This window comes from Equus caballus, chromosome 10 (assembly GCF_041296265.1).
Source record: "Equus caballus isolate H_3958 breed thoroughbred chromosome 10, TB-T2T, whole genome shotgun sequence".
NCBI lineage: Eukaryota > Metazoa > Chordata > Mammalia > Perissodactyla > Equidae > Equus > Equus caballus.
Window position 1 is genome coordinate 55,441,075 of NC_091693.1, and position 26,931 is coordinate 55,468,005.

Here is a 26,931-nt window from a genome sequence, read left to right on the forward strand (position 1 = left end):
TCCCAAAAGGTACATCTCTCCGAGCCCATGTAAAAACTAACATGACTTCCGGTACAAAAAGGACTGCTCCTTGTTCACAGGGCATGCTAATTGCAGGCATAGGCACATCTCCTGCCCACCCACTCCCGCAAAAACCAAACGGAGGACAGAAAAAAAAGGAAAGTGGTTAATTTGATTATCACTACGCCGCCGAAATATTAGGGATAAGGCACACAAACACCTAAACTAACACTTTGTTAACTTGGTCCCGCCTGCATCCCAGCCGCAGCCTTGCAGAGACCTCGCGGCCGCGCTAGGAACTCTTCCAGCCGGGCTCGCACCACGGAGGACACGCCTCTCGCCCGGGGTGGGCGGGGCTGCGACTCTTCCGGCCCGCCCCCTCCGGCGCGGGGTGGGCGCGTTTGGAGAATCTGCGTGAGGGAGGAGTCTCTTGTCCCTCCGCGCGGCCCGTTCCGTCCCGGCTCGCGCTGCCTTTGGGTTGACGTGTCTGCATTTCCTCGGCGGCTCAGCGACTAGGGCCGTGATGGCGGACGCCTGGGAAGAGATTAGGCGGTTGGCGGCTGACTTCCAGCGGGCGCAGTTCGCCGAGGCCACACAGAGGTGCCGGACCCTCCCTCTCCGTTGTGGAGTCCAGAATAGACCCTGGGCGGCCATGCCGAGATCTGAGGCCGCAGATCCCTGGCCCCGGGCCTTCCCAGCCCCTGGCACCGTTGCCGCCTCCTGCCACCTCCCGGAGCCTGGATTGCGGTTCCGAGTATAGTTCTCGGAGGGGAAGCCTGAAAGATGCTAAACCCCGGAATCCCCCATCCTCGCCCCAGCTAGGTGCTGGCGCGCCCCGCGCCCACGCTGACGGAGGCTGGTGACTTCGAGCGAAGGGTGTCCCTCCTATCCGTACTTAAACGTCATCACATCACTGTGGCATCATTAGCTCTTGTACACTTCCTGACCTAGAATGAGCTTGAAACGATAGGCTTACCCCAAAATAAGTACTTTGCAGACACTATGTTGACTCTTAAAATATTTTGCCTTTTTGTCCGCCAGAACAGATGTACTAGGCCAGACTAGTGGTCCCATCTGTCATTTTTAGGGACTCACGGACACTGATATTTCCCACAAACACACTAACCTTTGGGTGATGTGTCTGGAGCACCATAACTCTGCTTTTTTAATATTACAGAACACATGTACTGCTAATAGAATTCTTTTTTTTATCCGTTGACTATTTCTTGCTCACGATGTTTTTGTTTCTTCTGGTGCCTGTATTATGTAGTTTTGAGAGCAAACTAGGGCACGTACTGAAGTGCTTAAGTTAACTAACAGTTGCAGGTTTACCTAGGCCAGATTTTCTGTTTACAGACCAATTGTATGAGTAAGGCAGTTATACACTTAATTTAAAAGAAAATTCTGGGGTTTTCTTACTAAAGTTGAACTGGAAATTGAAGTAAAAATAGGGCGGGTTTTTTTCCTCCCTAAATTATATGCCTTCACTTATCTACTCAGATTTGAAGATTAGAAGCAGGCCTAGATGAGAGAGCAAACTTGAAATCGTAATAGAATGATTTGTACCAATTAAGTACATCGTTTAAGTGCGTGTAAACCTGCTTACTGCCAAGAGTTTTTTTTTAACTTGTTGATTCAGTATTTTTTACTAATAAAAGATACAGATTTAGTGGTATAGAACCTACTCACTCTTTAGCCTAACTTTTTTTAAAAGGCCCGTTTTCATGCATTGTGTTGATTTTATTGAGCGCCAAATGTATCAAGTGCATTTTTAAAATTGAACTTTCCTTGTTTCCCTCAGATTGTCAGAGCGGAACTGCATTGAGATTGTGAATAAATTGATTGCTCAGAAACAGCTGGAAGTAGTTCACACGCTTGATGGGAAGGAATATATTACTCCAGCCCAAATTAGTAAAGAAATGAGAGATGAGCTACATGTCAGAGGTGGTAAGTAACTCCTCAGTTTTTTTCTTCTGGTTCTTTGATAGGGAAAAAAAAAGCCCTTAAAACCATAATTAATAAATTATTTGGAGGTTATAGGACACCCATCTCAATTGTTAATATGATAATCAGCCTTAATATTTTTAATAGTTTTGGGTAAACATGATCATATAACTTAAATGAAGTCAAATATTGTCACTTTACAAAATAGCACTTTTTATTATTTTGAGTTATGTGTTCAATGTGTGAATTAATACACTGTTTCTTGTCACAGTTTGTTAATTTATCTCATGACTCAGGGGAGCTGCCTGTTATTATGAAGAGGGAACAGAGATTTTAAAGAATTAGTGATTTTTGAAAATCAAGGCTATACTACTCTGCCTGTTTTTTTGTTTTTAAACTTACCTGTAGGTATTTGCAAATTAGGAAACAATTCAGTATGGATGCTAAACCTATATTGTAGGAAATGCTGTTACAAGCACACCAAAACGTTTTTGTTTTCCTTTGTCTTTTTAAAATTTGAACAACTATTGAGCAAATTTGAACATAATTTGATTAAAATAGAAGCAACTATTAAAACAGCTCTTCATTAGATGTTATCAGATATACCCTTGGTGTGTGTTTTTTTTATCTTCCTGCATTATGCTGATAAAATAGTAGCTATAATTTGAAATAGTTAACAGATTTTCTTTTGCTAATAGGTGGAAATCTACCAATTTCAAATAATTGAAAAAAGTTCATCTGAATTGAGTTGTTGTTATCTCTTTGGTCACAGTAGATAAACTGTGAAGGGAGATAAATGCCCTCCACAGGTCTGGCCAACTTATGTATCAGTTGATGCTGGTAATTGGCCTGATGTGAGAAATGGAACTTTGAAAATAAATTATTGCCTATGTCTTCAGTCATGAAGACTTATACAGCTAATGGTTTGTGTTGGAAGACATTAATTATTGTGGCTCTATGTCCTTTGTAGAAGGAGGCCTTTGTCCAAAACAAATCTGTTGGAATTTACAGTTTTTGGCTGATGTGTACTCACACGTAATTTAAACTAAATGAATATCTTTTCTTTAAAGGTCGAGTAAACATTGTTGATCTGCAACAGGTAAATTTTAAATTTATAAATTTTTTTCCTTTGATTTCTGAGTTTTTGATACTACAAATTTTTTCAGTGCCTTAGGTATGCACAAATACTGGTATCATATTTTGTGTAATGTTTGTGAAGAAATAGTGATATAACCCTCACTGACACATTGAATCAATTTAGGAAATTCTGATATATTGAATTGACTTAATAAGTTCTTCTTTCTCAGTTGACTTGATTATTCTTTTTGCGTTACCAAATAAACTCATGGTTGTCATTTTAAGTAATTACAGGATTTATGTAATTTGGGAGAGAAAAATCACTAGTTTCATCTTTACTTGCTTTTAGTATATGGAGGTAATAGAGTAATATAAAAAAAGTAGAAGATATTTTTAGAAAATATAAATGCACATTTCATCAGCAAGGTACACTAAATACAAGAAGCTGGTGAATCTTGTGTGAAATGGTGCCTGTTATATGAAAATGTAACTTCTTAATATAAACTTCCCTAGCAAGTGAAAGTATAATTGTTCAGAAATGAGAACAAATAAGCAAATAGCCTCTAATTTATTTGACCAAGCCTTTTTAAAATATTTTAAAGCAATTTGAAATTCATCTAAGAGTAAGTTTTTGAAAGGATAGTTCTAAATATAAAATTTTGAACTTAAGAAACAGTATGAACTTATCACTAATAGAATTTGTATTTATTTTCCAGGTGATTAATGTGGATCTGACTCATATTGAAAATAGAATTGGTGACATTGTTAAATCAGAAAAGCATGTTCAGCTAGTGTTGGGACAACTGATAGATGAGTAAGTACAATATTTAAGAGCACTTTGTTGAGTTCCCTTTTTTTTAATTGTGTTTATTTTTAAAGTTATAGCAGCTGTGGCCAGTTCAACATTTTTGTTTAGAACTCCTATAGTGCTGATTTTCATTATAGGGATCACTGTACTTAAAAAGTAAGTGCTTAATTATGTGGAGTACTTGGAAATAATATAAACTTTGATTTTTTTGTTATCTTAAAGCAACACAGAACATAATTTTTACAGTCTTTCATATATGATCTTAGCTATGAAAGCAAATTTGCCACAAATATTAATGAAAAATGACAGCAGAATTTTCATTATTAAAAAAAAATTCCAGCATTTATCAGTTGATTAACCTTACATTTAGTTACACTGATAGGAAAAATAAAGTTCTCAGAATATGAGTAATGAATGATGTTTACCTAAAAATACCCTTTGTGTTACTTTTGGGACATACCTTATTGCGACAGAAATTAAATATAAAAGATAGAGGAAAATCATTATCCTAATTGCTTTTCCTTTTTTTTTTTTTTCCAAATATTAGGAACTATTTGGATCGATTAGCAGAAGAGGTAAATGATAAATTGCAAGAAAGTGGTCAGGTAACCATATCAGAACTGTGTAAAACCTATGATCTTCCTGGAAACTTTCTGACACAGGTATTTTTTCTTAATAGTATAATGTGTCTTTTCAGATAAATAAAGAATTTTGATGGAAGAAAAAAACTGGACTTTCTTACCATTGATCTTTTGCAACCATTTGCTCTTGATGTCATAGCAATATATTTTGGGAATACTTCTTATACATTGCTGGTTCTGAGGAGACCATTGAGAAATTATTATAATCTTCCTGAACCCAGAGAAACCGTAAAAACAATTAATAGACTAAGTTCTAGACCTGCTTTGATATATTAGCAAGTATACCATAAGTGCATAGGTTTATTCAGTGCTTTTGATATCAGCTATACAGAAACTTTAACCCTGATATCTACAGTTCTGATTGCGCAGCTATATTTTAAGAAAAACTGATGAAGATTATAATTTAGAGCGGGTGCTGCGGGCATCTTATGGGGTAAATGTCAGGGATGCTGCTAAACAGCCTACAATACATAGGACATCCTCCCCAACAAAGAATTTTCTTGTCCAAAATGTCAATAATACCAACGTCTTTTGATGTGACCTTTTTTCTTCTCTAAACTGTCAGTGTGATAGGAAGAAGAACCAAGGACTCTCTCATATTCTCTTAATTTTAGGTACCTATGTCAATACTCAAATGTCTTGATTTATAATGTAATAACAGTGCTACCTGAAAATAGAGGCCATTTCCTTGTTTGTTTTTTCTTAAACTTGGTTGACATTTTAGAGTTAGAGAAGTTCATTCAATATAGTGAAAAGTGTATGAGCTTTGGAGTTAAACACACCTGGATTGGAATTTTGTCTGTGCCACTGCTTTGTTACTCAGCATGAGGAAAATTATTTCATGTCTGTTGTGCTTCAAGTTACACATCTTGAGAATAATTGTCTTTTCCATAGAGTTCAGTGAGGTTATATACATGGTATGTCTAGCGAAATGTCTGGCACAATGGAGGCAATCCATAAATGACAGTTTTGTTTTGTATTTACTGGAACAAATAAGGGAAAAGCCAAATCTCTTTTTAGGTATATATCACTTTAAGAAAATCCAGTTTACAAGAATTTACCAAGTCGTTATTGCATGAGATTAATTTATAATACAAACAGATTTACTCACCCATTTTAAGAAAGTGATTTCCTCTGATTGCATCTAAAATAACATTTAGAGTAGAGATCTATTTTACATAGCATTTCAGGAGCCTAAGTTCTGTTTTAAGTGAGCAAATATATGTTAATCACTGAAGGTCAAAAAATGCATTTTTAAAACACTTCTAAAAAATGTCAGAACAAACCCACATGATTTCTTATAAAACTGTGCTACTGATACATTTTGGAAATATATATGGCTTCTTAATACTTTCCAATTCTGATTTTTTTGAATATCACAGGCAATATTCTAAAAGCTTATTAAGAAGTTGTTTGAATGGCATTTTTCTGTACCATTCAAGTACCAGCCAGGCTGACTTGAGTAGGTTTAACTTATCTTGGGATATGAAATGTGTCCAGACACATACCTGACCCCAGTCATTGTGTAGCTGTGGAGAAGTACTTTGCTGAGATTACCAAGAAATCAGGTTGTCTGCCAGCGTAGACCTCTGGGCACAGATAACTTGTTAATGTTTGCATCAGAGAAGATAACTTTTCAGGTCTTGTGTTTCCGTAGGTTGCAGAATCTTGGAATAACATTTATTTGTCTCTGTTAGTGTTAGAAGCTCCAGATAGGATCTTCTCCAAGACCCATATATATGTCTTAACTGTCTATATTTCAAGCTGCCTATATCTAGAAAATTGGTTAATCAATCGTTTTTATTGTATATTAAAAATAGCCCTTTTTAGCATTTGCCCATATCAGCTATTTGACTCATTCAGTTCTTGGCTGTGCCATGAGATTATGAAGTTTCTGAGATCCTGAATCTTCATTTTAGCTTATAAATCTTGTGAGTTTATGTTTGTTGAAATTTGTCAATCATATGATTAATGTAACATCAGCATGCAGCGTTACTTTAGTAAGACTATACAGATGTATATGTGTAATTTTGTTCTTTCAAAATAATAAAAATTTGCATCTTTACCCCCAGGCGCTAACTCAGCGACTAGGTAGAATAATTAATGGACACATTGATCTTGATAACAGAGGAGTAATATTTACTGAAGCTTTTGTAGCTCGACATAAAGCACGCATCCGCGGACTGTTCAGTGCTATTACCCGGTAAGCATGTTTTAAAGTATGTATATTTTCTCATTTCTTTGATCATGATTTGCATTTTTTTTTCTAGCAGCTTTTTTCTTTTTAGCAAAATCTCAATCAGGATCCTAGTTCATTAAACAGATAGAAGAGAAGCTTCTGTGAGATAGGAATAGGGACGCCCGAGCCCTAGAATGTACCGAAACTCTCTCCAACCAGAATCTCCTTCCCTGCTCTACCTTCACCACCCTCATCACCCCAGGTGTACTTCTTCAGAACACCCGAATAAGTATATAAGGTGACCCTAGGCTCATGGAAGAGCATGCCGTTTAAAATCAGAAGTCCTTGGGTCATAGCTCCATCACATAGTAACCATGTGACCTTGAGCAGATGAGTCAGTCACCTAACTTCTTTGGGTCTCAGATGAGACGAGATGATTTTAGAACCCTTTTAACTAAGTAAATTCTATAATTCTAATGAATAACAATATTACTTTCAAAATCACGTTAACTTTTCTAAAATAAGAACTTCTGAAATGTTTGGAGCCTGTGTGACAAACTCCAGTGTGGAATTAAGAAAGCCTACATTCTCAATTATCTCTTCTCTCCTGTGTCATTAACTTTATCTCAGTAGTTTTTGGGTCCCACCAACGTTTAGATATGTCCAGATTTCTCCCATTTTAAAACTATCAAACCTCTCTCAACCCGATATTCCACTCCAGCTACCATCTTGTTTGTTCCTTTCCTTAAAATGAACCTCAAGAGTTGATGTCTACATTTACTATCTCAGTTTGCTTACCTTCTGTCACTTCTCAGCTCACCCATCTGGCTTCTACTACTTACGTAGTAATGATGTCAATATCATTAAATCTAATGGATGCTGTCTGTCCTTATTACTTGACTTTGCAGCGGCATTTAACTCTAAGTACGTCTTCCTTCTTGAAATGTTCTCATTCCTTTTTTTTTTTTAACACCAATATTTACTGGTTTTTTTGTATCTCTTTTGGGTGTACCTTATAAGTTGCCTTTTCTGGCTCTTTCTCCTTTCCCTAGCCTTTAAAGTGTCAGGCCATCTTTTCTTCTCAGTCCTGCACTGCCTTCCTAGGTGACTTTACCTTTCAAATTTCAGATTCATACTACCTACACAGCATCTCTGTTGAAATGTTTTACAAGTGCCTCAAATTCAACATATTTAAAATAACTCATTACCCCTAAGCTATCCTGACCCCCCTCCACCTGAGTTTATCCTTCCACTTGGGTTTCCATTACCAGTAAATATTATCATTCTGTTGGTTTTGCCAGAAACCTGGGAGTCATTTCTTTATACCATCCTCTCTCACTCCTCTTTCCTAAACACGAATTCTTTTGAATTCTATATTCTAAATATTTATGTAATCTTTACTTCTCTCACATTGCCATTCCCACCACTTCAGTCCATTTTTTAACTGGACTGTTTTAGGAGCTTCCTAACCAGTCTTCCTCCTTCTGCTCTTACTACCTTCCAGGCCTTTTTTTTTTCGGTAAGGAAGATTCACCTTGACCTAACATCTGCCACCAATCTGCCAATTTTCCTCTTTTTTTTGCTTGAGGAATATTAGCCCTGAGCTAACATCTCTGCCAGTCTTCCTCTGTTTTGTCTGTGGGATGCAGCCACAGGATGGCTGATGAGTGGTATAGGTCCACACCGCTGGCACAGAGCACACCAAACTTAACCACTATGCCACAGGGCTGGCCCCTTCCAGAGCATTTTTTACATGACAGCCACAGTGGTTTCTTTTTGTCATTCAACAAGGCAAAAACTTTTATTGAGCACCTAATATATGTAGGGCCCAAAAGACTAGAAGGTTAGAAGGGAGAGCTTGCAACCTAATGTAACAACTTTATTTTTTCTTTCTTTTATTTATTTATTTTTTTGTTTGTTTTTTTGTTTTTCCTTTTTCTCCCCAAAGCCCATGGTACATAGTTGTATATTTTTAGTTGGGGTCCCTCTAGTTGTGGCATGTGGGATGCCGCCTCAGCATGGCCTGATGAGTGGTGCCATGTCTGTGCCCAGGATCCGAACCGGTGAGACCCTGGGTCGCCGAAGCAGAGCACGGGAACTTAACCACTCAGCCACGGGGCCGGCCCCTTTTTTTTATTTTTTAAATAATCTCACACTTGGAGAAAAATTGCAAGAGAACCTTTTGTTTCTGTCCCATTTGAGAGGAAGTTGCTGACGTGATGTTCTGTCTCCGTAAATACTTTAGTCTGATGTCCTGCAAGTAAGGCATTGTCCTATATAATTATAATAGAAACATGAAAATCAGGAAACTGACATTGACATATTACTGCCATCCATGCCTTGGATCCCATTCATGTTTTACCAATTGTTCCAATATGTCATTTATAGAAAAAGATCCAGTTCAGAATCACATATTGCCTTTAATTGTCATGTCTCCTTAGTCACCTTCGGTCTGGAACACTTACTTGATCTTTCCTTGACTTTTATGCCCTTGATGCTTTCACAGATCACAGGCCAATTACTTTGTTCAGTTTTGCTTGTCTGCTCTTTTTTTCATGCTGTTATTTAGGTTATGCATCTTTGGCAGGAATATCACAGAAGTGATTCTGTGTTCTTGTCATTGAATCCTACCAGGTGGCGTACAGTATAGATTTTTCCACTTACTGATGATATGTATTATAACTTCTTAATAATGAGATATCTGCTGATATCTCAGAAAACTACTTAAGTTTCCTTTATAATTAAGTATTTGTGGAGAGGGCCATTTGAGATCATGTAAGTTATTCTGTTTTTCACCAGACTTTCAGTTTATTCAATTATTTAAATCAGTATGAACTCATGGTTCCCTGTTTTATTCATTGGATTATAATCTGTTACTATTATTATTTAGGTTTTCAGTTGGCTCTGATTTAGCTAGTGGCAGTCCCCTCTGGCTGACTTCTGTGTTCTTTTGACATGTCCCCATCATTCTTGAAGCACTTCTTTTCCTTATGGCATGACAAGAAGTTCCAGGCTCAACTCATACTTTGCCTGTCCTAACCATGGAATCAGCCATTTCCCTAAGGAGCCCTGGTTCCTTTTAGTAGAGTATAGTATTTAGAAACCAACATCTGGACACTAGATTGCCTATTGCTATTTGGTTGTCACTGCTCCCAAGCCCTCTCAGCAGACAAGCTAAAGGATACACATACACACACATGTGTATACCCCTCTACATATCGGTATTTCTGTATCTTTATCCATGTCTATGAAAATCCATGAGTTCACACTGATAACCTCCAATTCCCTTCTCACACTTTAAGTTTCTCCTTTTCTATATTTGTAACTTCCCTCTCTGTGAGAAACCTAGCTCCCATTATCCTTAATATATTTACTCATTTGATTAATTTTCCTTTATGTAACTGATCTCCCATTGCTGCTACAGCTCTTTTCCCTCCTTACTCCCCATAGGCTCTGTCACCTTGCACCAGATCACTTCTCTAGCACAAGAAACTGATAATGGTGGTTGTTTGTGGAAGAGGAACTGGGTAGCTGAGTGATAGGAATGGGGAGGAGTCAGTTTTGTAACTTTTTTGTACCCTGTGCATTTCTTACTGAGTCACAAAATAAAAACTGAAAATATATTTTTCCTATTGACAGATATTCATCTCTTTTCTTTGACTAATTATTGTGGTGAGTGTAGTTATCAACAGGTTCAGCAAATAGTATTTTTCTGAGTCATAATAGATAGCCCTGAGTAGTTTCTCTCTATGGAGGTATTATCAAACCATGAGGGCAAAACAAATTCTGAGCCTCAAAAGTTGTTGCTAGGCTGTGTGGTTTCTAGTTAGTTCCATGTAATGCACCATATCTTCATATTTGCCTCTTAAATATAAGGAACCATCCTACTTTTCTGGTCTGACTTCAGAGAAAACACCTGTATCTCTGATTAAAAAATGATTTATATTTATTGTTATTATAGGTAGCGAAAAAGAAGAGCAAGAAGTAATTAGTGAAAAGACATATGTAGGTATACTAAACTAAATTATATTCCAAATTGAAATAAAAACTCAGCACCTAAGTTTTATTGTACAAAAAAAAGCTAGAACTTTTGTGCAATTTAATTAAACATTTATTGAACACCCACAATAAGTTGTGCACCCAGAAATTTTAAGATAAAGTCCTTCAGAAAGCCCTGTACATTTTTGTAGGGATGTGTTCAGGTAAAAGGGAGAAGAAAACACACACAAAAAAAACAAAACATGAGAAGATTGTGGGAGTTATAAGATAAACAAAAGAGAACAAACTTCACAGAGCACCTAACTGGACCTCATTGGTTTGGGGGCTCTTAGATAATTTAGCTGAAAAAATGTGGGTAAAACAATTTAATAAAAACCAAATTGATCCCTACAAGAATTTGGTAAAAATAATAATTTAGTCAAAAATCCCCAAATACAAGGACTTTTAAATATCAGTTCATATTTAGACAACTGTTTCTGGTCTCCCAAGTTTGTCATGGAGAAAATTTATGACTTCTTAAATAATCAACAATAGGGGATCAAGTAGTTGGAATAACTTAAAAGTCTCTTGATGATATGCATAAAAATAAAAAAAAAAACACAGACTAGACCTAAACCAGAGAATAGGCATAATTGGCTTAAAATGAATACGGGGAAAAATTGTCAAAAAAAAAAATCTAGATCCTTTTCTTTATAGTTTTCTTAAAAATTGTTTTTTAAATTATTTTAAACGAAAGGCACTCACAGGCCTCTGCCCAGAACTGATGAAAACATATGTATAGACAAAGACATAGATGAAAATGTTCATAGCAGTGTTATTCATAATATTCCCAAACTGGAAATAATCCAAATGTCCATCAACTGATGAATGGATAAGCAAAGCATCGTATATCCGTACAATGGAAAGCTATTCAGCAATAGAAAGGAATGAATATTGATTCATGCCTTATCATGTATGAACCTCAAAACATGCTAAGTGAAAGAAGCTAGACACAAGATACCAAATAGTGACTCCATTTATATGAAATCTCTAGAAAGGCAAACTTACATAGAGGCAGAAAGCAGATCAGTGGTTCTCTAGGTCTAGGAGTGGTGGCAAGAATTAACTGCAAACATCTATGAAGGAACTTTCTGGATAATAGAAATGTTATAAAACTGGATTTGTAGAGATGGTTGCTCAATTGTATACTTACAATTGGTTGGATTTATGATATGTAAATTATAGCTCATTAAAGCTGTTTTAAAAAAGAAAAGAAATCATCGTCATTACAGAAAATACTAATAAGCAAAAAAAGAGCCTTATAGATAGATCCCTCCCTGTCATCCACCCAATCGGGGAGTATATCATTCTAGATTCCTTTCAGGACATGTATGACTTCATTTTTCTTCAAAAATAGTCATATAACATTCACTTGACTATTCCCAGATGGAGAAAGAGCCTCCCAGACAGAAAGAATAGAATGAAGAAAAACACAATAAAGGGCAAGGCGCATAGTCAAGTATCACTAAATCTGAGATGAAAATTTGGGGGGAAAGTAAATTGATCCTGGGTTGAGAAGACAGATCAATTCCCTTGGTATTTCAGTAACGTAATTCTGATTAAGGGAGTAAAATTTGATGCAATTTTTGCCTTCATTTTTTTCTTTTAAATTAGTTGGTATTTTTCATAAACTAATTATCCTAGTTATTTTTTTAATTCATGAATATGTGTAACTCTATAACAAGTAAGAAGGTTTTGTTGTGTTTTTTTTTTTTTTCCCTTTCCATAAAGGCCTACAGCAGTGAATTCTTTGATTTCAAAATACGGATTTCAGGAGCAACTTCTTTACTGTGAGTTTGGTTTAAATTATATGTCACTTATTTAGCTTCTGAATAGACTATTAATGTAAAAGTTACTCTTTTTTTACCTCTTTTAATCTTAAAACTTATGTGACTAAAATATTTTTGGTTGAAAAGTTTCTATCAATTTTCATGTATTCATCTGTTATACGCACCAAACGTTTAGTGATGACTACCCCAAGAGGAGTGAAATGAAAAAAAAAATTATGTATGGGTATATATAAAATACTGTTATACATAGACATAGAGAGATTTGAAATTGTGGGATTAAGAATAACTTTCCCTTTGTTTCTAACAGATTTTTACTATGTTTTCTAATGTGAAAGTAAATACTGTTTGTCTAGAAAATTTTCAGAGTTTATAGCAATAAAAATATTTTCTTAGCATTGAAACAGCATAGTAATACCTCCAAAATAGTCTTGGTTCATTGCCTATTTTGAGTGTGATTTGTGAAGCTCTTAATGAGGTTTTGAGGGGTTTTTATAAACTCGGATGGAATAATTTTTGAAAGCAATGGCCTGGGCCAGCCCAGTGTCACAGCAGTTAAGTTCACATGTTCCGCTTCTCGGTGGCCTGGGGTTCATCGGTTCGGATCCCGGGTGTGGACATGGATCCTGGGTGCAGACGTGGACTGCTTGGAAAGCCATGCTGTGGCAGGCATCCCCCATATAAAGTGGAGGAGGATGGGCACGGATGTTAGCTCAGGGCCGGTCTTTCTCAGCAAAAAGAGGAGGATTGGCAGTAGTTAGCTCAGGGCTAATCTTCCTCAAAAAAATGTAATGTCTTAATCTTTCAACTCAGATATCTGTGCAAATATAAGAATTAAAATGAAGAATGGAATAGAAATTCAAGCACAGACTCAAAAATTAATTTTCATTCGCTATGCTTTTCAGAATATAGAATTAAATTTAAATTTTTTGTTTAAGACAAATTTAAAATATGACTATTTTGGAATCTACATAATTGGGCTTGGTGGGATTTCATTATAATGTAAAGTTCTTCAAGTAATAATTGATAATTTGATAACTTTGGATTGAATTTAGCATGGATTTGTGTTGGACAGTCACACAAAGTTTAAAATTATGTGTTGCAGTCTATTGAGAAATCTAGACTTTTCTGATGTATTCTAATTTACTCAGCATTGAAATTCTTATGTAAAGTAATTTTTATTTCTGTTAAAAGCTAATTTTCATAAACCTTTCTTTGTGCCAGGAATCTTTTTTTTTTTGAGGAAGGTTATCCCTGAGCTAACATCTGCCACCAATCCTCTTCTTTTTGCTGAGGAAGACTGGCCCTGAGCTAACATCTGTGTCCATCTTCCTCTACTTTATATGTGGCATGCCTGCCACAGTGTGGTTTTGATAAGCAGTGGGTAGGTCGGCGCCCAGGATCAGAACTGGCAAACCCTGGGCCTCCAAAGCAGAGCACGCAAGCTTAACTGCTGGCCACGAGGCCAGCCTCGTGTGCCAGGAATCTTTTGAGTGTACTTGCTGATTCACTTAGAAATAATTCCTTCCTATCTACTTTATCTTTTTTTAGGGGATTTTGATATTTAAAACAACAAAATGTTTAGTTAGATGTTAATGGTTTAAATGAAAAGCATAAATCTGGTGTTAATGGCAGCACTATCCAGTTCTCAGACTGACATCAATCTTTTGATGGTGGTGATGTTTAGTTGATGTTTATCCAGTGCTTATTATATGCCAGCTACTGTTCCAAGCACTTTATGTGAATACAGCAATCTTATGAGATAGCTATTATTATCACATTTCATGGATGAGAAAATTGAGGCTTAAGAACCAATTGTCAGCCAATAGTTGGTAGAGTTGCGTTTTGAACTTAGGCTGTCTGCATCCAGATCCATCCTCTTAACCATGGCATTATGTTTCTCTTACAGGTAGTGTTAAAATGTATTGCTTCAATTTAAACAGTGGAAATGCAATAACATAAAAATTTCCATGGCTTATTTCACACTGTTGATTCTGATATGGTCCAGGTGTCTTGATTTTTCTAAATATGAGAAAATTGAAATTGGTAACACTAGTGGTTGTGCATTATCTATTCTCAAAGTGTTTAGTCATCCAATTTTAAACAAATCATGGGATAGATAATGGCATGTTGTTTCTTTTCCAGAATTACTCAAACTGAAAAATTCAATGTTAATATTAACTAATTTGAGCACCTTTAGCTAGTTACCAGAATTTCCTGAATTTATGACCTGAGTATTCTAAATGTCAGGAAAGTTTTTTCTGAAGTATGATGTCTTTATTTATGCAATTTAAACTTTAACTTGTTTTTGTAAAGGATAAGTATAACTAAATTATGACATAGTAAAGTATACTAACTTTCTGAGATTTATACCTGGTCTGATTTGTTTCTATTTGTTTGCTTTTGTTTTAAGCTGTGCTTGAGGAACTTGTTAATAGTGGACGATTACGAGGCACTGTGGTTGGTGGGAGACAAGATAAGGCGGTTTTTGTTCCTGACATTTACTCCAGAACACAGAGTGCTTGGGTGGATTCCTTTTTCAGGCAGAATGGCTATCTAGGTAACTATTTTTTTTCTTCGAAGCTGAAGCTTCTTCCTGACACTAAACACATTTTTGGAAAGTATTGTATTAGCTTCAGGAGTACACACATACTTTAGCGTTGGCCAGCAGACTATAATGATCCTCTTTGAATGTAAAAGTAGTCACGCCACAGGTTTTCGTGGGTCTTGGAACTGAGTTTAATAGTTATTGAACAATTGTAATGTATAAAAAGCAAAAGCTGGGATTGATTGTTACCAACCTTCCAGTGATAACGATACTATTACAACTTCAAGTATTTTTTAATTCATAAAAAGTAATTATATTTTTTATGTCTTACATTTTATGAAGTTGCCCAGTTTTTCAGTTACATAATCTTAGAAGTATTTTGTTGGCTCTCAGTTTTACAATGTTCACTTTTATTAGTTATTCAATACTTCAGAAACATTGAAGTTATTCTGTATTCTGTTTCTGAGGTTCTGTCATTTGGATAAAGTAGATTGATTGAATTTAGTCATTAAAACAATTAGCAAATATGTATAAATATGTAGCTGACTTAATTTGATCAATTTCACAAACCAAGTTAAGCCCTGTAAGAGATCAGTTTCTTTCTCAGTAATAAAACTGTAAGTCTAGTGTTCAAAGAGTTTAAATGTACGCTAGAATACTGGGCTTGGCTTATGTTTTCTTGACTTTCTGTAGTGTACTTTTCAGTTTCTTCAACCGTGGACTGGGATTAGAATTTTGTTCTAATAAATTTTCTTAAATTATGTTTATTTGGGGATACAGAGAGGATGGTAGATATCTCCAGTAACTTTAATGGCTTTAAGTTTGTCTCAGTTTTTTACTTTTGTTTTGTATGCTAAATCTTTTAAGAGTGTAAATTAGACTGGAGAATTACTTTTTCCTAAGTTGTCTGATGAAACATTTGAAAAATAAGTTCCATTCCTTTGGTTAACCATAATTAGCAAAATAAGTTCCAGTTATTGTTTCTTTGCTTAAATCATTACATTCTCCTTTTCCCCCATTTCTGCTTTTATTGCTCCATAGTTCTCATGTTTCCCTTGACCCCGCAATTGGAGAGGAGGTGACACAGCTGGGATTAAGGACGTACTTGAACCAATTTTTCTACAAATATGTTTCATAATAAAACTTTAGGAAGGTGACATAAGCAATAGGCTGTGGCACATTTCTCTGCTTTATTCTTTAAAAAATAGTAGAATACAGTGTATTCACAAAGAACAGATTTTAGTAGAACTTTTTCTAAGATTTCTAAAAAGTATGAATGACAATTCTATTCCAACTTTATGGTGTATTTCTAGAATTTGATGCTTTATCCAGACTTGGAATCCCAGATGCTGTGAGCTACATCAAGAAAAGGTATAAGACTACACAACTCTTGTTTTTGAAGGCAGCGTGTGTTGGTCAAGGACTTGTGGATCAGGTGGAAGCGTCGGTAGAGGAAGCCATCAGCTCTGGAACGTGGGTTGATATTGCGGTATGTTTTATCTTTTTCTTCATAATTTTTTCTTAAACCAATGACAACTGATATATCACTAGTATATGGCCATTTTAAGAATTATGATACATAAAGAATAGTCTTGGCTTTGTAGCCAAATTCTAGCGCCATTGTTATAACAAAAATAATCTTATTTTATGCTTAAAGACTTTTTAGCTTTGAAGTAGTGACCTTTTATATATGGATAGTCAACATCCAGAATTTTGTAAATCTCGAAACAGACGAGCAAACAATATAGCACTCATATTAATCTTGCCATACAGAAATTCATGAGACTTCTCACAGTCTTATCCAAGCATTTACAACTTTACTGGCATCAGGCATTATGTAGCATTTGTTTATCCCTTATCCCTTAATCTCTGCTAATGTGTTAACACAAGCTGCTTTAGCACTGATAGTGTTCTACTTCAGTGTTCAGTATTGACCTGCCTTTATTATGCCAAAAAGATTAGTGTAGGTGAAGAGACAGAAACAAGAGGCCAATCCATTATTTACTTGTCAGGGCCCAGACTCTCTTTTTAAAAAGCAGAAAATTCCTTGTTTTGTATATATGAGTTCCCAGAGATTCCAGATATAAGTGTTTGTTTATTCATTCAACAAATTTTATTAAGTACCTTCTGTGTACCAAACACCATTTTACTTGCTGGGAATGTGGTGTCCAGACAGGTTTCCTGCTCTCAGGAGGTGTAGTTTCATTGTGGGGGAGATAGTTGATGAAAATGATAATTTCAGATAGTAGAAAAGAGCTAAGAAGAGAAATATATTTTTGTGGTAAAGTTATCAGGACTTCATGGTGGATTGTTTGTGGGTTTATGAGAAAAACTGAGTGTGACTTGTAGGTTGGGCGTGATCGACTGAGTGGAAAGTGGTACCGTTAACTGAGATGGGGGAATGATGGGAAAGAGTAGATGGGAGCGGGGAGTCTGGGGGCAGGTGGCTGCAAATCAGTGTTGTTTGGGGCTTGTTAAATTTGAGATGCCTATTAGGCATACGAGTGAAAAGGTTAAGGAGGCAGTAGGATGTGTGATTCCAGTGTCAGGGCGATGATGAAAGCACAAGCATAATTTGGAAGGTTATCAGCATATAGATAGTTCCGAAAGCCATTAGACTTAATGAGATTACCTAGGGAGGGCATATATATAACAAATGGTTTATCTGTATTATATCGCATTTATACTTTGTTTTCCTTTTGTTTGTAATTCTAGCCTCTGCTACCCAGTTCTTTCTCAGTTGAAGATGCTGCAATGTTGCTTCAACAGGTGATGAGAGCATTCAGCAAACAGGCTTCAGCTGTAGTCTTTAGCGACACCATTGTAGTCAGTGAAAAATTTATAAATGACTGTTCAGATCTCTTCAGTGAACTGATGCACCAAAAAGCTGAAAAGGTATGCCAGATTTCCTTCACCTACTCATCTTAACAGTAGTTTCACATTAGAGTCATCTAATGTGTTTTGAAAAATGAAGAAAGCAGTTTGCCCAAAATGAACACTGGTTTTCATACATCATTTTCCTTTAACACGTCATTCCTTTTTTTGTTTCTTCTCCTGGATTTGTTTTTCTCCTTCTTCATTCCCATCAGGACATATAAATTAGAACTTAGAGAGCTGATTTTATAAAATAAAATCATGTAAATGAAATTATACACTTAACAATTAAGTCATCTGAGGATATTGTCCAACATTAAAATCTACAAAAACGGTCTGTGTGGATTATTTGTATAAATACAGTGTATTTATCACTGAGTACACAGTCTGTTTACTAAGTCTAGCAGAACCTCATTAATTTAACCTATTTGGGCTGCACAAATAGGATAACTTAACTGAGGAAAGAAATTATTTGTTACTATCAAAATTGGTTAGTTCCTCAGAGCAAGTGCTGTCAAAGTGTTTAGAAGTAGAGGTCATGCCAAGTCTGCTTTAATGGCTGTACAGTTCATGCTTCTATTTAGCACCATCTACTTATAAAGCCTGCTCACAAATAGGTAGAACAAGCCTATCTATCTTAGACTATAAATAAATTCATGAGGGCTTATTAAATATGTAAATAATTTGTATTTATCTGTATTCCTTTTAAGCTCTTTAATAGTCTAAAAAATGAAGTAATTTTCTCCATTTGGCCTGCTAAGCAGCAGAGAGGAGTAAAAGGTGCACAGGATTGCTAGCAGCAAACCTCTCAATTTGTTTACTTTGTTTCACTTTGAACAAACAGACCTCCAGTTTCCTCATCTTCAAACAAAGGATCATTGTGCCTACTCTTAAAAGGATAAATGTGAATAAAGGAGGGATGTATATAAAATATCTGGTACATGTTAGCTACCAGTTACTAAATGGCTACATTATTTTTGTTTGCAACTTTTACTGAAGTACAAACTTAAAATGGTCATCAATTTTTTCTTTCCTTGTGCTCCTCCCTCCAACCACAAAAATAAATTCATAAAAAAAGTGATTCTATTGTTTGATCTGTCAACATTCTAAACATTTTGCTTTGGAAAACCGAAATGGAAATATCATTTTAATGTACTCATTGTCACTACAGTTTTAGAAAGCTTTCCCCTGATGAAGGACAGTTTCTGAACTTGGCAATAGTTCATCGTTCCTAACATAAATTTTTAAACACAGATATCAAAAATGAGTCCAGAGGAAAAACAAAGTTTATATGACCAAGTGTGCACCTCATATATGGTCATTTTGGTGGGATGGCGGTTGGAGATTTTGTTATCTTTCCAGTTATCTCAGGTATCCACGTGGCACTGGACTTGGGAGTCTCATAAAGAAAGGGAGCAAGAGTCACCTGTTAAGCAGTAGAAAACCCAGCTGGTAACAGCTGAAGAGGATTGCATCTGATGCAGTGTGATCACGTGTTCAGGGACAGATAGGGTTTCTTATTAGTTGGCAATAGATACAAAAAGCTGAGAACAGCAAGGGAAGAGACTGATTTTTGGCGAGGAGAAGCAGTCTCAGAGTGGCAACTGTGAGACAAAGCTCTATAGTTCTTAGCAATCAAACCAAACAAGAAGAATTAGGATGTAAGGGAGTATATAAACAACTTTTCTTTTATGCTTTTTGAAATATATATTTTTTCCTACCAAAAAAAGCATGTTTTATTTCAGGAAATGAAAAATAATCCTGTGCATGTAATCACTGAAGAAGATCTGAAACAAGTTTCCATTCTAGAAAGCATTAATACAAGTAAAAAGGATAAAAAAGATGAACGAAGGAGGAAAGCAACAGGTAATAAATTATTATTGAAGAAGATTCAAAGATGAGTTTTTTGTTTGTTGCAGTAAACTTTGCATTTATTAGACTCTTTGAAAGGCCTTTTGTTTTCTTGATTAACCTTTAACTGCTAATAGTACCAAATTTTTTGCTAATGAATTAAATTTTGATTACAAAAATGGAAATATTGGTGATTACTTACTCTTTGTTTTATTTTGTGAGAACTAAATTCATTTCATGATCTGGCCCATCTCCTGTTGCCCTTCCCCCTCCCTCCATTGTCCAGACCAGTAGCCATTTTTTGATTCTCAAACTTGGCAAATTCACATTCACCTCAAGGCCTTTGCACTAGCTATTCCCTCTACCTGGAATATTCTCTCTCGAACTTCAAGTAACTCATTTCTTCTTGTTATTCAGAGCTCATCTTTAAATGTCAGTTCCTTAGAGCGGCCTCCCTAACCACCTAGAATAGTGGACATAGTTACTCTCCATCATGTTATCTTCCCAGTTCTTTTGTATAGCTTTTTTCACTGTGATGCATTTGTTTGAAAATGTTATACATCTCATTTATTGTTGTTTCCCTAGTACTTAGAGCACTCCTTGGTGTATTTTAGGTGCTTGATAAATATTTACTGAACGAATAAATTTCCCAAGGAGATACTACTTTTTGTAATTTCTTTTATTTTGGAATCACTGGAAATTATCTTAGGTAGCACTGGTATGCTAGTAACTTGCATTTGGAAAGTAACATGTATTTTCCATACTTTTTATGGTAGGAACAATATTGTTAGTGCAATATGACAGTTAAAGAAATTAGATACTCAATATATTTCATTATTAAATACAACTATGTTGAACATATGTTATAAAAATTTATATTTGCTGTGGAATTCACTCCTGTCTCTTTGAGATCATTTCATTCCTCTTCAAAAACTTTTTTCTATGAAATCTTTCAATGATACTTTAAAATTTCTTTCTATTCTTCTGAGAAGATTACCACAAACTACTCCAATAAATCATACTAGTATTCACAGCCATGCATATTTTATCATATTATTTGGAGATATAATTATACATTCACATTAAGCAATTGGTTGCACTTATGTCAGTATAACTAGTCTGTTTTATTTCTTTCTAAAACTTCAGGGACGTCTGGTGTTTTGTTCTCAGTGATAGTGCTGTTAATAGTTTAATTAGAGAACATGGAATAATGTCAAACAGGAAAGTTTCTCCATAAGAAACTTATTACCAAGTGAAGCCTATGTGCTTTAGACTTGTGCTTTTGAAAATTGTCTTTTTCTATCATAAAAGCAAGGGAAAATAAATTTATAGAACTTTTAATTATGATATGATATCTAAGGGAATTCTACTTAGAATTTAGAAAAAGATCTTTACACAAATCTTATTTCACTAAAAAAAGTCTTCTGTGAAGAAATATAGTTTCAGTATTTTTCAGTATTTAAATCTTGTTGTTAAGTTTTAGTATTCTGTTTCCTTGTATAGATATTTTAATTGTAAATATCCAATAGCAGAGAAATACTTCAGTAACTCTTTTACTGTTATTTACAGTGTTTGAGTTTGTTTTGTGATTTGTGTATTTTTTAGTTTTCATTTAGCCAGTAGGTGATTGAGAATAATATTTTTCTACTTAACCAATTTAATATTCATGATCAACATTTCTTGAGCACCTGTTATTGCTTTAACCCCAAGGATACAAACTTTACTGAAATGTGCTCCCTGCAGGATATCTTCTGTAAACGTGGGTAATAATCTATCAACTGAGAAGACAAAACCAAGTATAATTAAATTTGTGAAGTATTGTAATTAGGATTATTAATGAGGCGGTAACAGAGATGAGCAAATGAGGACACATTTCTTTTGGGGAAGGCAGAAGAGGAGGTTAAAGGAATGAGTATGGCCAAGAAAAAGTCAGACAAAACTACAGAAAAGAGGTGACATTAGAGAAGCAGGAAGAGACTACATTTAGAGCAGACAGGCTATCTAAGGCAGTTGCTCAAATTCAAGAGATTTCATATTTTATTATTTATTGATTGAATTTACTAAGCTTTTATTTTAATAAACTCCAAGTTTAAAAACAGCTAACAGTTTTTTTAATTATTTGGCTTTTTTCTGCTGAAAAGTTAAATATGACAATTTGGTGTCATCATTTTCTAAAAATGGTGATTTAGTTAGGCAATACTAACTAATGTCATTTTCCACCAGAGGGCAGTGGAAGTGTGAGAGGAGGTGGCGGTGGCAATGCCAGAGAGTACAAAATTAAAAAAACCAAGAAGAAAGGAAGAAAAGATGATGAAAGTGATGACGAATCATCTCATACTGGTGTGTAGCTTTATTTTACTCTTCCTTTGTATGTGCATGAGTTTTTTAACATCTGTTCTTAAGATACATATAATTAAGTGTGTGTGCTTATATGGGAAATCCTTGCTTTGCATGGTTTCAGTGGGCACAAATTTCACTTACCACAGTTTGGTTAAATATCAGTGCCCCAACAAGATGGTTCAAATTTCAGATACCAAAATACATTCACTGTGAATAATTGCATGAAGTAGAAACTTCGATAGTAGCTCCTCAGTCCACAACTCAGCACATAAATAACAGATGTGCATCATGATCTGTGAGAATCACATCGCTTCTTTCAAAGTTTGTCAGTGATTGATCACTATGCGTCTCGTATTCGTTTCATGAACAGACAACAAAGCATGTAGTTGTGTTGCCTCCTTTCTCACAGTGATAAATCCACGTGACATTTTACAAACATGGATAACCAAAAGAGGGAATTGGCCAACAAAGATGAAAATGCAGTGAAGAAATGAAAGCTATAACACTGGCAATAAAATGTGAATCAAGAATAAATGGAGTTATAGAAGAAATAGCTGACCGTGGGAATGTTAACGTTAGCGCTGTTCAAGAGACTCTGGCTGGCTCCGCAGCCAGAGGAACTTGGTAAAGGCACACTTACTGACGTAAATGAGGAAAGTGATTCTAACAGAAAGGATGAAAATGTCTTAGAGGATGTGAAGTTGGCAAAAAACTTCACATTAAAGGAATTCTCAGATGTTTCACGACTTTGAAAGGGCAAAGGACAAAATGTTGGAAGCTGATCCAGAGTTAAAAAAAGAGTATTACAGCTTGCCAAGGCATAGAAAAGATGCTTGCTTTGTATTGTAAGTTACAGGATGAGATGTGAAACATTGTTCGAACTATTCTTTGTTTTTTACAAAGAAATAAAACACTTTCACTCTCAGTGTTTCTGATGAGCTAAATTATCGTGTACTAAATTGTAAATTTGTTTTACTTTTCATTTCTCTATACATTTATAACCAGCGTAAGAGCTTTTAATGTTTTCACAAACATTTTTTAAAGGTCACAGAAGAATCGTAAGTTTTCCCATTATTTTTAAGAACACTTTGCACAGTTTCAGCTTGCATGATTATTTTTATGGTCTCCCACTGCTGTGCAAAACAAATTACAATATTTTATGAAAAGTGGATTTCTGCAAATTTAAGTAGGAAATGTTAATTGTATACATGTTTAATTTTTATGGTAACACCTAATTGGTTGGTTCCCTCTTTCTAAGGGGGAGAATTTGGTATATGCATCTTTCTTTTCCTAAGCTTGTTAGTGTTTGTTATGATTAAGCTAGCAAGAGGCATCTTACTTTGTTTTTCTAAATGAAATTGACTTTTTATGTTTCTGTTTAAAAAAAATTAACTTAGAGGCTGGCCCGGTTGCTCAGCAGTTTAATTTGCACGTTCCGCTTCGGCAGCCCGGGGTTCACCAGTTCAGATCCCGGGTGCGGACATGGCACTGCTTGGCAAGCCATGCTGTGGTAGGCCTCCCACACATAAAGTAGAGGAAGATGGGCACGGATGTTAGCTCAGGGCCAGTCTTCTTCAGCAAAAAGAGCAGGATTGGCAGATGTTAGCTCAGGGCTAATCTTCCTCAAAAAGAAAAATCAACTTAAAACTATAATACCTCCTTCCTTCTTTTCCCCAGCAAAAAGAAAAAAAGAACTTGAAATGATGAGAATTTGAGGTTTTTATTTTACCTCTTCCACAGATTTCATTATGTATGGACTAGAGCTGGGAGATGTGGATATCAAGTAACATGGCTTCAGCTGTCACTTGACAGCTGAAGTGCTGTCTTGTGCTACTACTACTACAAACTGTCTGCTACTACTACTGTCTACTAGTTGTATGTGTAGTAGACATACCACATATAGACATAATGTGCTACTACTTGTAATAGCACAGTTGCTTAAGATCCATCTTTAAAGTATTCTAAGATAGGCAAAAATAGTTACTGTTCTTGACGTGCATAAAAGAGTATAATTATAGGGAAAGTGTCTTCATAGAAATAGCTCTACCCTTATTTTAAACAGTATTAAGACTATCCTATGTGAGTTTTAATTTTTCATTGATTAATGGATTTCTCTATTCCCCAGATGTACTAGGGGTGGGAGTGAAGGGGCATTTAAGAAAATAGTTCTCTAATATCTGCAGCCTTAAGTAATTGTTAAATGAGGCATGTGATACTCTTTTTGTGCATAGATTATGGAGAGGGACTATAAAAGTAGTAAAACCATTCTACCTAAGAAAAGGTAATTTTAGTGCTTTTGAGAAAGGGTTGAGTTGTAATCTCTGAAATGGGGGATGTAATTAGGTTTTCAGCTAAAATGTAGGATCAACTTAGTGTGAAAGATTACTAGAAGGAAATACAATTTAATAACTTGTGAAATGCATGTAGGCAGCAGACAAATCAGAAACTATTTGGTGTAAAAGATCAGGGATGGATAGCAGATCTCAAAAAGAAAGGGTACTACTTGTCTATTCTGAAGCTGTGATCTCAACTACTTAGATCTTCCTGCATAGTGAAAATTGATTTTTGAGCTAGTTTATATTTATTTCTAAGGTTTGACTTTTGGAGTCAATATAATTTAGCTGGAAATAATCACTTTTATACTTTTACAATTAATAATGGAAATTTTGTTAGCTTTCTTTGTCTGCAACCTGTACTTTTCCAAGTAAGTGACTAGACATGACATTTCTAGAATTAACAATTATTTTCTTTATAGTAGCTGCATACAAATTTTCCTTGGTGTGGAATTATTGTGAGGGCAAAAATAAATTATAGGTATAAAATTGAGGGTTTTTTTCATCTATGCTTTCCAAAAAGACAATTTTTAGATTAATTCTACTGGAGTTATGGTTCACATGATTATAAGGACTTTTCTTGAAGATCTTACGTAAACTATAAGGATGATTTAATTTTTAGTAAATATTCATTTTTATAAAGAAGGAAATTTTGCTCAGTATCCATTGTTCAACAAAGAGAAATTATTCTTTCCTAAAAGATTTTTTTTCCATCTACTTGATTGTTTTGATTTCAACTATTTGCATCAATCCAAGTTAGATCAGGGGAAAATCGTCTTTATTATTTTCTGATTGACTTGTGGAAAATAGTCATTTTTAAATGAAGTTAGAAAATTATTACTGAAAAGAAATGTCACTATATATATCCTACTTTTAAAATTGTTTTCATTAGTTATTGTTATTTGACATTGGCAATTTTGATGACATAAAAATACAAGAGTCTTTATGGTAGACAATGAATGAATTACCATTTATTAAATATGTTAATGAACCTTATTTGCTTTTAGGTTGCTTATTTGTTTTGGTTGTTGTTTTTTCCCATTGCTCATTTCTATTATAGTAAAGAAGAAGCCAGAGATCACTTTTATGTTCCAAGATGAAATTGAAGACTTTTTAAGAAAACACACACAAGATGCCCCTGAGGAATTTATTTCTGAACTTGCCGAGTACTTAGTAAGGCAAGTATAAAAACATGTTTTTTCTATTTATGGTAGAAATTCAGCGAGTTATTAAATAAAATTTTAAGCAAGATCATAGAAAACATACATTATAGGTGTTTTCTTTTCAAAGCTTAGAATTTAATCTAGCCACCAAATGCCAGATTTTGTTTGCCTACAGAAGCAGTTCAACTCAACAAACCTTTAAGTGCATGGGGCAAGGCAGCATGGGAAGTAAAAGGTGACAGCATGGAGGCATCCTCGTTCACTGCTCTCACAGTCCTAGGTGGCAGAAAAACAGCAGCACTAATCACTGGCTGGTCTCTCCCATAGCATGAAAAGTGGTGTCTAGAAGGAAGGAAAGATCCTTTTCTGTCTGGATTTGACAGAGTAAACAGTACACTTTTAGGGAGAAGATAAAGTAACAAACTGCCTTCAAAGAGAATAAATTTAGACAGCACTACCTTGTAAATGAGCCAGGCTAAATTTATTTTTATACAGAAATAAAAGAAATTGTGTGTAAGTTGACCATTACTAAGTAACGTGGTCTTCCCTCAAGTTAGTCCTAATGCGTAAGCTTCCATAAATGCAATCTGGGGGCCTAGTGCGTCTAACTTTTTGAATTCAGAAATACAGCTTTTGTAGTGAGATTTTTTTTTTTAACTTATGTGGATATTTTTTGTGCATGAATACATTGCATAATCATGTTTTTCAAATCTAAGAAGATGAAGTAGTTACTGCTAAGCATTTGCTGTTACTTTTTAAAATAATCTGAGTTATTGAGCATAAAAGGGTTTTTTAAAATATATTATCTGTTATAGTACTTTAGAAATTGAGAATTTAAGTTATTCCTTATGATGGAGAACAGATGTATAGTCTTCTACTCTCCAAAATAAAAGCTACTTTGAATTAAATTTGACTTGAAGTTTTTGTTATTGTTGATCTTGTTGTCTTTAGTGCAGTAACTTTGACTACAAAATTGAAAAAAATAATCCATTTAAATTATAATTCTTGGGATTGAAAGACAAATTCTTATGAACTATTCTCCAAATTAATCTTATTTGTTTAAAAAAACAGAGATGTTTTCTTAAACCTTATTTCTGTAGAAGCAAAATTTCTTATCTATGTAAATCCAGTATGTTTTAATAAACTAAATATATGTGTCTTGCCACAGACCTCTTAATAAAACTTATCTCGAGGTGGTACGTTCAGTATTCATGTCTTCAACTTCTGCCTCTGGAACTGGAAGAAAGCGCACAATCAAGGACTTGCAAGAAGAGGTTTCAAACCTTTACAATAATATTCGATTGTTTGAAAAAGGGATGAAGTTCTTTACAGGTATACTTAATCCTGT

At 35.1% G+C, this 26,931-nt stretch overlaps 1 protein-coding gene across 1 annotated transcript in view; it reads left to right on the forward strand.

Moving 5' to 3' along the window:
* Nucleotides 1–523: 523 nt before the first annotated feature.
* The window catches only part of UFL1 (UFM1 specific ligase 1), a 30,757-nt gene continuing 4,349 nt past the window's right edge, over nucleotides 524–26,931 (forward strand). Inside the window, 14 exon segments of the mRNA NM_001309224.1 lie at nucleotides 524–600; nucleotides 1,802–1,947; nucleotides 3,015–3,043; nucleotides 3,738–3,835; nucleotides 4,377–4,491; nucleotides 6,543–6,673; nucleotides 12,419–12,477; nucleotides 14,888–15,034; nucleotides 16,336–16,511; nucleotides 17,738–17,917; nucleotides 19,642–19,762; nucleotides 21,971–22,087; nucleotides 25,481–25,598; nucleotides 26,752–26,915. Of these exon segments, the coding sequence (NP_001296153.1) occupies nucleotides 524–600; nucleotides 1,802–1,947; nucleotides 3,015–3,043; nucleotides 3,738–3,835; nucleotides 4,377–4,491; nucleotides 6,543–6,673; nucleotides 12,419–12,477; nucleotides 14,888–15,034; nucleotides 16,336–16,511; nucleotides 17,738–17,917; nucleotides 19,642–19,762; nucleotides 21,971–22,087; nucleotides 25,481–25,598; nucleotides 26,752–26,915 (1,678 nt within the window).